Source organism: Hippocampus zosterae, chromosome 9 (assembly GCF_025434085.1).
Source record: "Hippocampus zosterae strain Florida chromosome 9, ASM2543408v3, whole genome shotgun sequence".
In the NCBI taxonomy this organism is placed as follows: Eukaryota; Metazoa; Chordata; class Actinopteri; order Syngnathiformes; family Syngnathidae; genus Hippocampus; species Hippocampus zosterae.
The window spans coordinates 16,424,719-16,437,069 of record NC_067459.1 but is presented as its reverse complement, the minus strand read 5'-3'; the positions used below and the strand labels follow the sequence as shown (position 1 = coordinate 16,437,069).

The window sequence follows — 12,351 nt, the reverse complement described above, 5'->3', positions numbered from 1 at the left end:
TATTATTTTCTGTGGCTCAGTAAGCTAACGTTTCTTACTAAATGTATGCTTTTACTTTGGACCGAAAAGCTAAATCAAACAGTTTCACAAGCACTTACATTTCACCAAATTCCTTCATTACATAAATTGGACAATACCTGTATACTGCATACCAAAATATCACATTGATTTTCCAGGTAAAGTAGACCTATATCAAATCACATGTGCATATGAAATGAAATGATGAGGTAATTATCAAGTTTATTTATAATATGATCATCAAGGTCATAATCGCCCTCCGTGAGAAAACACAATGTGGGCCCCCTCCCCTAGTTGAAACTAGAGTCATGTTTTTTAATGCAGGAGGTCCTTGGTTTACAACGGAGTGCGTTCCTATGGTGACCTAACATGGATTTGTACAAGCGTGTCGTCTATTAATAACACGAAAGCCACCATTAAGTGATATTTCCAGTAAATAATTGGATAGAAAAAAACACTTCTAATCCATAAATACAACACAATAAATTGAAAAACAACCCAGGAACCTTGCTCACACACCTTGTAGATTATATATTGTGTTTATCTCGAGATCTCAAATCAAGCACAGGCTACTACAAGCTATTTCAGGTCAACAATGATTAATTAAGGCAAATTGTTGTTGCTTCTGTTGCCAAACTGTGTGCAGCTTCGTAACTGTCAGCATTAATTGACCTGCTTCAATTACAAATCCCGATGATCGCTGAGAATTTCCGTTTGTTTGTGCTCACTGTGTGACAGCACGGCGCGAAACGGCGCCAGGGCTCAGGTGTCTGTGCATGTGAACTTGCTCATCGAGCAGTAATCTCTCATCGCTCCGTGCCAAGTTTCTGTTTACCTCGCTCATTGTCTCAAGCGATTTTCCCGGGCTGTCATCACGTTCCTCCACTTATGGAGCTCTACTCCTTCCTGCTTTTCTCTCAAAACTGCAATCTCGGTCATGACAATGCGCGTACCCGATCTGCGATGTGTTGGTTTACAGTGCAATTCTGAGGACAATGACGTCCCTTTTTTCGGGACGTCCACAGGCCCACTAAGGTTAGCGATGGACTGATCCGACAGAGAGTCGAGTGTCAGCACTGGTGCACAGAGGTCGGCTGTGCGACACTGATGTGCTAACAATTTCTACATTTTTGAAAAAGGAGGCCATTGTTTATCTGTGTGCGTGTTGACTCTCATCCCTCCACCCCATTCCTTTCTTTCTCGCCCGCCATCCATCTGCCAGTGCTGAAAGTCGTCCTTTGATTAAAAAAAAAAACCCACTCAGCCTGTTGACATTCTCAGCCTCCCCCAGTTGCAGTCTGTGCATTGTTTGCATGGTGCTCATTGTATTTATCCGCAACGCTGCTGCTGCTACTCTTTACATGTGTGTCCATTTGGAGAGTTCAGTGAAGTAAAAAATTACAAAGAATTCATGACGGTGCTTAAATAAATAATCAAATAAATAAATAAATACATTATATATATATATATATATATATATATAGAATTATTATATTATTATAAAGTATATATATTATTATATATTATAAAATTATTATATATAAAATTAATTTATATTATATACAAATTATATATAAAATGTATTTATTTATTTATGTATTTTTGTTTATTTATTTATTTAAGCGCCGTCATGAATTCTTTGTAATTTTTTACTTCACTAAATATATATATATATATATATATATAATATATATTTGTTTTTAACGGTAGCTTTCTTACTTGGCTAAAAATGCTGGGTTGTTCTCCGAACCAACTCGCTGGGCAGCTGTGGATTTTGTGCACATTGGCTTACTTTTACCCAAGGTCGGATCAATTAATTTTGGGGTGACTTCTCAGAAAATGATGGCAGCCAAATTACTTTTTATTAATTATATCAATTATTATTAGTTCAGTCTTTTTTTGGGCCCAATTTGGGGTTACTTTTGACAAACCCATTTTAAGAGTCTATTTATTTTTCTGGCAACATTTGATTTCTACTGCTGCTGTGAAAAGAACATATTTGTTCCAAACGAGATAATTACATTCTTGAAGACAAAGTAACGCTGTTTATTATCTTTGTAAAAGATATCAGACAATTCCACTTGGAGACATACAGATACTAGAAGGTGGGTGACCACATTGTAAATGATTCGGATGCATCAAGACTCAAGACAATTTGTTCCTCGTAGGGAAAACGCATGCAGTTGGTTTAACACCTCCACCTTCCGCTATTGTTCTTAATCAGACAAACCGGAGTTGCTCTGGAAATATCTAAGTAGTGCCAAGTGATGAACACAATTGAGTGCACACTGTGGGTTACGCAATGAAACTTTCCATTACACTCCCTGTATTTACAAATTGATATCTGTACTCTTTGCTCCTTACTTCATCAAAACAAGCTGAATATTTTGTTTTTCAATGTCTGGGGCACAATGTAAAAAAAGATGATAAGTTGAAACTAAGCACATTGTTTGGTGGTATGAAGGGACAAACCCAAGTTTTAGATCAACACAATAAATGGACACTTATCATAACTTTACGGACCCATAGGGCAAGTACGTTGCTCACACGGGAAGAAATATTTTAATCTTTAGCCTTAATGAAAGGCAAAGAGGAAAGTGCTTGCCGAGTGATGTTGTTTACAGTACATTAGTGTGTGCCGCTTTCCATATCACACTGGATCGCTGGGGAATCTTCTCAAGGAAAACGATTCACATTAACTGATGCCACATAAAAAGAGACCTCAAATGAGGAGTTATCTTTAGGCAGTTTGTGTCCTCTGTGCTGCCTTGACATTTGGACAGCAGCCACGTGTTGGGATTCAATGAATGAATGAACCCCTCAGCCCCATCAACACATAGGCAAGGCCTTGTGTTGTGTTTTCTTGTCACAGCCGCACCCCTTATATACAGTCCTTATTGCAACAAATCCATTCACACTGCACGTGCATGCGGCTTTTGCTTGTTTCCCTCATTTGGACTTACTGACTAACTGGTCAGATAATAAATGGATATCTCAAACCAATGTATTTTATTGGGTAATATTTTTTGTGTAGAATATATGCATTAACAGAAGACTAAAAAAAAACCCAGACACAATGACTTTTCTTCCCGTCACTTAACCATTACAACTGTTAAAATAAAAATGGAAATGGATCACACTTTTTGTCATTGCTCCTTTGTTGCCTTAGTAAAAAAAAACGTAGCTCGTGACCAAAAGTGCAACCAACAATTACATAATTGTTTGTGGCCAACTTTGCATCCGAAGAGAACTATTTGTCATCTTTAGTCTTCATTTTTCTATTTCTCCCCAGTGGTAGTTTGTAGCGGCACCCAAAATGATCTGAGCACAACGGGAAATTCCGAGATCCAGTATAACTTGATGCGGGAGAGGTACACTGGCTGTGAGATCGTCATGGGAAACCTTGAGATCACCATGATGGAACACACCAGAGATTTCTCCTTCCTGCAGGTGAGCCACTGAAAAGGAAAAACACCAATTGGACACCTGCACAATACAATTATGTCTGTAAATAACATTCACAAAGAGGGCCATGGTTTGTTGTGAAGGGCACTGTCAGTGAGGTGTAGTTTAGAGTTACCGGTAGTATGTATTGAATAGTATGGCCAGGTAATTTCTCCCAGCCAATCTGTAAAGAAAGCTATTGATAAGATTGAAAATTGAATGGGTGTATGAGTAGAGCTGTCTGACTTTGTTGCAGGAATTATCGATTTAGTTGCTAATTTGCCATTGAGGAGTATGAGTAAAAATGGATGGATGGATAATTGTTGTACTGTAAATATATGCGACATGACAAAAATAACACTTAGAGTTATGAATTTCCAAGATTTTTAAATATATAATTACCTCAAAGGAGTTCAATTAACATTTTACATTTATGTAAAGATATAGTTTAAAATCCGCTATCTTTCAAGATTTTATCTTTTCTTCATAACCCTTCGATGCGGCCTGTTCAAATCGTACTATTAGAATATACTGCGGACCAATAAGAAATGTGAAGCAAGCCACAAATGGACCCCTGGACCGGACTTTGGACACTCACTTGATTTTGTGCACATGTACCTAATGTTGTGACTATAGGATGTCAGTGAATGCCTCACCATTTGATTTCTTTAGAGCCCAATGCCAACCAAATTCACAAATATTACCCCTTAAATCCCATGCAGTCAATCAGGGAGGTGACAGGCTACATCCTGTTTGCCATCAACGAGTTCAGCCGCTTGCCGCTGGACCACCTTCGTGTCATCAGGGGCACCACCTTGTACGAGGACCAGTATGCCTTGGCTGTGATGGTCAACTACCAGAAGGAAGGCCAGCACGGCCTGCAGGAACTGGGCCTTACACACCTCACAGGTACTCAAAAAAGTCACTTTGTTGTTTGGCGGGTGAACCTACAGTGTGTCCACAACATATATCGAGATTTTAAATGAAATGTGAGCATCAGGAGCAGAGTTATTACATCGACATTTCTTGTTGGATGTGCCTCGTTAGCATGGCCTTCATTACGCAGAAAACGTTTGGTTCATGTTACACTTTACATGTTTCAGTGTACTGTATATGTGAACGTGTAAAGAGTATTTTAGAGTGGATCTTTTGGTGTGTTTTTGACGATGTTAGAACACACAGTTTATGTTTGAGGGTGTAGTGTATGTTTGAGTGCGTGTAGCACCGCTAGCAAGATTTGAATGTCGCCTCACTTCACTAGTCCCGCCCGCCCTCGATTCAAAGCTTACTGACATGCGCGAGCGTGATTCTCAAACATGACTCTTGATGATGGCATGTGATGAGGAAGGTGCATAGTTGTGATAGATAGTCACAAAGGACGCTCTCTAGCTGCACCTAAGAAGCAGCGATGAGAACATTAAGACAGCATTCGCACTGTAAATATGCTGACATTAGCTATGGCTGCTACGTTGGAAGCATGACTTTTTTGTAGCAGTGTTTTTATAACTGTCTATAACTTATCGGTTTGAAGTTGTATTCTTGGAATGTAAAATTAAATATCAAAAATTCGCCAGCTGCTAGAAGGCACTTGCTCAGTTTCTTTTTGAAAAATAAAATATTTTTTTCACTGCTAACTCCCCTGAATGTTATGTTAGAATACACAGTACAATATACAATGTGTATGAATGTGTATGATAGTCTATATATTTCATAATGAATATGTTTCAGTGCAGGGGTGTCGAACTCATTTTTGTCGGGGGCCAGATTTTAGTTACAATTTCCCTTGGAGGGCCGTTACGACTGAAACCATATAAAGAAGTCAATAATAACGGTTTTCTCACCTATTGTTTAAGTTTCCGTAATGAGGGATTTGGTCACAAGAAAATGCTGACAGTATCAGTCTTATTCATTACAAATGAGAATTTGTAATACATTTGATTTTAGCAAGCATCATGAAAGTTGACAACTTTGACTTGCTTTCGCGGGCCACATAAAATGATGTGGCAGGCCAGATCTGGCCCCCGGGCCTTGAGTTTGACACCTGTATTTTAGTTATGAGTTTAAGTGCATCCGTTAAGACTCTGTTAGAGTGTAGATGTTTCATTGTAGATTTCAGAGTACTCTACAAGTTTTAGTTTACGTTTAAGTGTACTGTATGTATTTCAGTGTGTGTTAAAGAGTACTGTACGTGTAAGTGAACAGTATACATTTGAGTGGATCGGTGTGAGTTGAAAAAGTACGTTTTGGTGTGTAATAAAGAGTATGTCCGTTAAAGTATAGTATGCCTACAGCAAGTGTGGGTGGCCGTCCAGATAAGAGGCTGCTTGTTGGAGCTCCACACATTCCCACGCCTTCAGCATACCTGTCGTTGAACAGCACTCGTACGTGTGTGTGTAGTGTGTATTGTATTTGGTGAGGTCACAGCAATACCTCGTGTAAGCCTTTCAACTGTGTGTGAAACATGAGCCCTTGTCCATGATAGTGTGTTTTCCAGTGCTGTAATATCTAATAATGTCTGAGGCTGATATAATTTGAGTCATGGGCATGTAGCGTCTCGTTATTTGTGTCTCATCATTTACATGCAATGTCTGCCACCCACAGAAATACTGGAGGGAGGAGTGAAGATCATCCAAAATAAGTACCTGAGCTACGCTCCACAGGTCATCTGGCAAGATATTGTAAAGGACGGGGCAGCGCCTATTATATTGGAGGACAATGGACCTGAAAGTGAGTGAAGAGTACTCCCGAATACAATCATCTGCTGTTTACATGTAGAAGAGGTTTGTCATGGCGGTAAAAAAAAAAAAAAAAAGATGATGTGCAGAAAGGATTGTTCCTCAATTTAAAATCAGTGGTTGACTCTCCCAGGGGTGAAGTAAGACTGCAGGGTAATGCAGTAGCTTGAGAAAAAAAAATGTTAACGAGCTAAACTAACTTCAGCTACAGTGTCTGTAAAAAGTCTACATGCCCTTGTTCCAATGCTTTTGTGATATAAAAAATGAGACCAAGATAAAACGTTTCACAACTGAACAGCTGAACTTTATTTGGCGCTAATCAGAGGCGCTTTGATTACACCTTCGTTGTAACAGGGGTGCAAGCTATTTTTATTCCCCCTTTTGAAAGTTTGCTTTTATTTCCAGTTCAAACGTTGCCGGTCCAATTAATGGTGGAAAATCTTATGAAATGATCTTAGAAATCTTGATGTAATTTTTTTATGTTATCCTAATAATCTGGCATTTGAATTTATGCCCACTGTATGTTCAAGAGAACACAGTTCGTTAATTATGGCATATTATTAAAACGTTTGCGTTGTGCACATGTGAAGAATTTGATGAATTTTGGTGTCAGCCCAAATCTCTGACTTGAAACATCACAAAGGCCTCACAGTGAGTTTTAACTGACATCATCTGAACAGGAACATACTGTAGTTAAATATGCTTTTTAGTAATAAAAGAAGTTAAGCCATTTTACTTTCTCTCATGCCTCAATGCCTCTGTGTGTGTCAGAGCCTTGCAGTGAAGCATGCGAGGACGTGCCATGTTGGGGTCCCGGAAACGACACGTGTCAGATCTGTGAGTGACAACAACGTCTCGTTACTTTTTATTTCCGGTTGTTTGACTGACATATTGCCTCAAATATGCTCCAGTGACAAAGACGGTGTGCGCCCCCCAGTGCAATGGCCGCTGTTTTGGCAGGAACCCGAGCGAGTGTTGTCATAATGAATGTGCTGGAGGCTGCACTGGGCCCCTCGACACTGACTGCTTTGTAAGTCGTTATGGTCGATGTCAAATTAATGAGCAGACAAAAAACAATTGTTGCCTGTCCACAAAGGTGGACTTCATATGAGACAAACCTAAGATTTTGAAGGTCCACCAAATGTCTATTAAATGCTGAAAATCATTTGTCACCCCCTCTCTTCTCATTCAATGGACTATTCCATCTTTTTACATCGTTCAGGAAGATATTATAAATGAGCAAAACAAAATTCTCGGCACATTGGAAGGAAAATTACTGGGAGTGATTCCAGTGAAGCGAAGAAGACGATATGGTGACAGGAAAACAGATTTATCCATCCTACCACTGATTTCAATCGTTTTCATGACATGGAAGAGCTCATTTCTTTTTTTCCCACAAATTCACACATTTTAGTTGAAGCTAACCCTCAATATTTGAAATCTTTACAGTGCAAATGACTAACTACGGATATCTGTCCCATTTTGCAGGCTTGTCGGAACTTCAACAACTCGGGTTCCTGCGTCCCTCAGTGTCCTCAGACGGTGATCTACAACAAGCACACTTTCAAACTGGAACCCAACCCCGATGCCAAGTACCAGTATGGCTCCATCTGTGTGTCCCAGTGTCCCAGTGAGTCTCAAGCAATCACCGGTCTATTATTTTCAATGCATTCGTGCCGTTTGTTTCTTAAGCTGACATGTTGTACGTTTTTATCCATATAGCAAACTTTGTGGTGGATGGCAGCTCATGCGTAAGCAACTGTCCCACCCATAAAATGGAGGTGGAGAAAAACGGGGTGAAAAGGTGTGAGCTCTGTGGAGGCCTCTGTCCTAAAGGTATGCAGTGCACTGAATGTCATAGAATGACTCTGATGTAAATACAACTTGAGATTTTTGCATTCAAAAGTGCTGTTTTATTAAATGTCCAATAATGGATCCATGAGATCTGAAGCACAAAATCATGGAATCAAAAAGTCACTCATTCATCTGGTCCACCAAGCATTTGCATTGTATTAAATCTGTTTAATTTAGACGTCTGTATTTACGTGTTTACGTTTTCAACATCTCCATATTCCTAAATTGAGATTATTCCTTGCAGCTTGCCGCGGTACAGGAACTCAGAACCGACAGACGGTGGATGCTCTTAACATCGACAGTTTTATTAACTGCACAAAGATCCAGGGCAGTCTTCACTTCCTGGTGACCGGGATCCATGGGTAACAAGACTCTCCGCGCCACTGTTCGTGTCCTTATTTGCATGATTTGAAATGACATTTGTGTCTTTTCCGCCAATCAAAGTGACGATTACAACAACATCCCAGCCCTTGATCCAGAAAAACTGAAGATTTTCAACACGGTGCGAGAGATTACAGGTTTGTGTTTGTTCAGATCCCAAGATCCTTCAGCGATTGTGTTCCTTTTTCTTCGATATGACCACTGAACACACACAATGTAACATTTTCAGACATCCTCAGTATCCAGTCGTGGCCTGAAAATATGACGGACCTATCCGTGTTCTCCAACCTGCAAACCATTCAAGGCAGAACACTTTACCGGTGATTTTTTTTCCAGCTATGTTTTTATTCCCTTTGTATGAGATAACTGTATTTGTAATATCAAATGACGCACATTCTAATCAGTTTGTGTTTTCTTTTTTTCCCTCCTCTATCCCTTAAAACCATTTAGAGGCGTGAGCTCAAGAAGGTATCGTAATATTTTCATGCACCCACATTTTTCGGGGTCTTAATCTCATTTGGAATTGAATGTTTTGTTTTTTTATGGATCTTGTTAAACATTTGACCTCAGAATCATCAAATCTGACAGCGTTTTCTCCTATCTTGCATCATGTTGTCATTATTTTTATTTTTCAGGGGCTACTCTCTGCTGGTGATGAAGATCCCGTCTTTGACCTCTCTGGGTTTACGATCGCTTCAAAAGATAAACGATGGAAGCGTCTACATCACAGGAAACAAGAAGCTGTGCTACCATGACACTGTCAACTGGACACGTATCTTGACCAGCAGTTCACGTCCGCAGCGACGGCAGAAGTACATTGACATTAAGGAAAACCGGCCAAGAAATGAGTGCGGTGAGTTGGTTTGGGTCAAGATTTGGCAAAATATGGCTCAGGGGCCACGTACGGCCTCCTGCGCCCTTCAAACTGGGTCACCGAATATTTACATTATTACAATAGTCCTGTAATACTTCTTGTATTAATTGAGCCCACCTCTTTACATTTGGGCCCATCTGCCTGTTTTAAAAAAATTACCGGTAAATGCGACAGAAATTTGCCCCATTGTGGTTTAGCATTTCCTCGTACAGCCTATTGGCACAGTTTTGATTAAATTTATGTCTCTTTGAATTTCTGTACAGTTGAGGTGGGCCACGTTTGCGACCCCCTTTGCTCCTCGGAGGGCTGCTGGGGTCCAGGCCCGGATCAGTGTCTCTCCTGCAAAAAGTACAGCAGAGGAGGAACTTGTGTGCCAGAGTGCATGTTTGTGACAGGGTCAGTTTCCATCCATTCATCCATCGACCCGACCGTGCTTATTTTGTCATCTGTGGTCTGTGGAAACATTTTTATTATTTCTATGTGAATGTAGGGAGACACATGAGTTTGCAGATGCATCAGGAGAATGTATGCCCTGCCATCCTGAGTGTAAAGTCCAGGAGGGAAAGGAGACCTGCATAGGCCCGGTATGAATGCTCACAAAAATGATCAACTGTGGTACCCAGGCTTCCGCTCTTGGTACAAGAATAATTACTGAATCTATTTTTTTAAAATGCCATCATGCCTTCAACTTTTTTTTACCAGTCCAATATACTGCATTTGTTAATTACAGTTTTACATTTCTTTTTCTATTTCTATATTTACATTATATTCAAACTCAGTCTATCCATTCATTCGTATGTGCAGGGAGCAGACGAGTGTGTAGCATGTGCCAACCGGCAGGACGGCCCACATTGTGTATCCTCATGTCCGGAGGGTGTGATGGGAGGTGAGGGGGTCATCTTTAAGTACCCGAACAAGCAAGGCCGCTGTGAGCCGTGTCACATCAACTGTACTCAAGGGTAAGGCAAACCTGTGGGACTGTGTGAACTCTATGTGTTCTGCATTTAGCTGAAATATGATTGCTCTCTAGGTGCTTTGGTCCAGGAACTGGAGGCTGTATTGGGTCTTCCAGATACATTTCTGGGTAGGATTCTCTTCTCATTCGGCAGCATTCACATTCCTGTTTTACGTTTCCGCAATGTGATATCTCTATTCTCGATTTTGGTGTTTCTAGACAAGCAACCACAGGCATAGCACTGGGAGTTATCGCCATTCTGTTTGCCAGCTTCTCTATTTTCGTGCTGAGCGTTTTGTACCGCAGAGGGCTCGCCATCCGCCGCAAACGAGCTATGAGGAGGTACATGGCCAGTGGAGCGGTGAGTCTTTAGTTTCAGTTAGTTTCAGTTAAGCCAAATAAATATACATTACACACAAAAAGTTAGGGATTTTCCACAGGAAATTTCTGGATAAACCTGAAGTGCATAAGTGTTGAACTTAATTTGACCTTCTCTAAATTTTTGAATGTACATGTCCAACCTTTCACTGTTTCAGTATTTTTCTTCGGTTCTCTATTAAGACGCTGAGCGGCAAAACTAGTAACAGGTGGTTGAGCCATGAATGGACCAGTACATTTGTTGTTTCAGCTGGAATTGGGAGTGACATGACATGAGACTCTTCAATAGTCGCGCATTCTCAGTGTGGTAACCTACTAATTGGGTTATGCGGGCTCCCTCTAGTGGTATGAAAAGAAATAACAGAATTACAGAAGTAGGTAGGTAACTTTTAAGAAATATTTAAATAGATCCAGGGGTGCTTAGGTCACATTGTACATGAACACTTCGGCCCACTATGCAACTGTAACGTCAGTCATGGTGGAGAGAGCAAGCATTTGATGTGGTGGTACTTGGAGTAAAAAGTTTAAGAACCACTGCTCTCTTACTGTTGTTCATTTCGACATCATGAGACCAAAACAATGATTGATCAACAGTATCTTGACATTGCCAAGCTTCAAACAGGATGTCATGAAAAGGGATGTGTGTCAAAAGCAGGTTGCAACAGAGAGACTAAAAGAATCACAGAAAGGAATAGAATTTGAAATCTTAGGAAATTTTCTTGGAGCAAACACCTGTTGTGATTTTTTCCATAAAGATCCTTGTTAGAGAACATCACATTGTGCCAAAATGATCCAAACATGAACAGTTTGACGTTAAAGGTTTGGAGAAACGCAAATTAAGTTCACCTGGAAAGGTTATATCTGAAATTTCCCCATGAGAGCCAAATACTGTATCACTAAAATTTGTGAGTAGTGTACATCTTGTATTTTTATTTGATCATCTTTTTTTCTTTTTTAATAAACAATTGGAGGATGTCCGGTGGGATTCATTGTGGTCGTCGCCAACTAAGACCTTCTAGGTTTGAAACACACTTTGTTTGCTGTGTGCTATCAGGGTTTTGAGCCACTGGATCCTGGTGAGAAGGGGCCCAAAGTCCACGCTCGGATTTTGAAGTCCACTGAGTTGCGTAAGATCAAGCTGCTGGGTCACGGCGTGTTTGGATCAGTTCATAAGGTAATGAAGATTGTGCCACCCCTTGCTACCGATGAAAAGCACGCTGAAGTCTTTCTGCATTTCACAGGGCATTTGGATCCCCGAAGGAGACACAGTCAAGCTTCCCGTTGCCATAAAAACGATTCATGATCGCACTGGGCGGCAGACATTCTTCGAAATGACAGATGTGAGAAAGCAAAACACCTTCCATTTCAAAAAGAGTATAGCTGGGGGCTGGGCGATAAATTGATTTGAATGATCAAATTGATTTGGCAGCAAGATTTTTTTTTAATCCAAAAACTTAACAGTCAGCAATAGTGACGAGTTCTCAATGTCGACCGCAGCACATGATGGTGATGGGAAGCTTGGACCACATCAATGTAGTCCGGATCCTCGGTATCTGTCCCGGCGCCAACCTGCAGGTCATCACCCAACTCAACAACCAAGGCTCCCTGCTGGAGTACGTCAGGAGCAACAAGAACAAGCTCAGTCCCCAGAGGCTCCTCAACTGGTGTGTGCAGATCGCGAAGGTAAAAGTCAAATGCTTCCCTATGCAAGA

The 12,351-nt window shown here is 40.6% G+C and overlaps 2 protein-coding genes across 3 annotated transcripts in view; one reads left to right on the top strand and one right to left on the bottom strand.

Moving 5' to 3' along the window:
* The window catches only part of fkbp11 (FKBP prolyl isomerase 11), a 182,013-nt gene that overhangs the window by 18,335 nt on the left and 151,327 nt on the right, over window positions 1-12,351 (bottom strand). The window lies entirely within an intron of this gene.
* The window catches only part of erbb3a (erb-b2 receptor tyrosine kinase 3a), a 110,133-nt gene that overhangs the window by 3,624 nt on the left and 94,158 nt on the right, over window positions 1-12,351 (top strand). For both annotated transcript variants that reach the window (XM_052077036.1, XM_052077035.1), the window contains exons 2-21: window positions 3,311-3,468; window positions 4,185-4,371; window positions 6,064-6,189; window positions 6,969-7,034; window positions 7,109-7,227; window positions 7,686-7,827; window positions 7,920-8,033; window positions 8,296-8,413; window positions 8,496-8,569; window positions 8,662-8,752; window positions 8,883-8,900; window positions 9,068-9,285; window positions 9,570-9,702; window positions 9,797-9,890; window positions 10,111-10,265; window positions 10,337-10,390; window positions 10,481-10,622; window positions 11,694-11,813; window positions 11,881-11,979; window positions 12,137-12,322. In XM_052077036.1, the coding sequence (XP_051932996.1) occupies window positions 3,311-3,468; window positions 4,185-4,371; window positions 6,064-6,189; window positions 6,969-7,034; window positions 7,109-7,227; window positions 7,686-7,827; window positions 7,920-8,033; window positions 8,296-8,413; window positions 8,496-8,569; window positions 8,662-8,752; window positions 8,883-8,900; window positions 9,068-9,285; window positions 9,570-9,702; window positions 9,797-9,890; window positions 10,111-10,265; window positions 10,337-10,390; window positions 10,481-10,622; window positions 11,694-11,813; window positions 11,881-11,979; window positions 12,137-12,322 (2,414 nt within the window). The remainder of the gene's footprint in view (window positions 1-3,310; window positions 3,469-4,184; window positions 4,372-6,063; window positions 6,190-6,968; window positions 7,035-7,108; window positions 7,228-7,685; window positions 7,828-7,919; window positions 8,034-8,295; window positions 8,414-8,495; window positions 8,570-8,661; window positions 8,753-8,882; window positions 8,901-9,067; window positions 9,286-9,569; window positions 9,703-9,796; window positions 9,891-10,110; window positions 10,266-10,336; window positions 10,391-10,480; window positions 10,623-11,693; window positions 11,814-11,880; window positions 11,980-12,136; window positions 12,323-12,351) is intronic.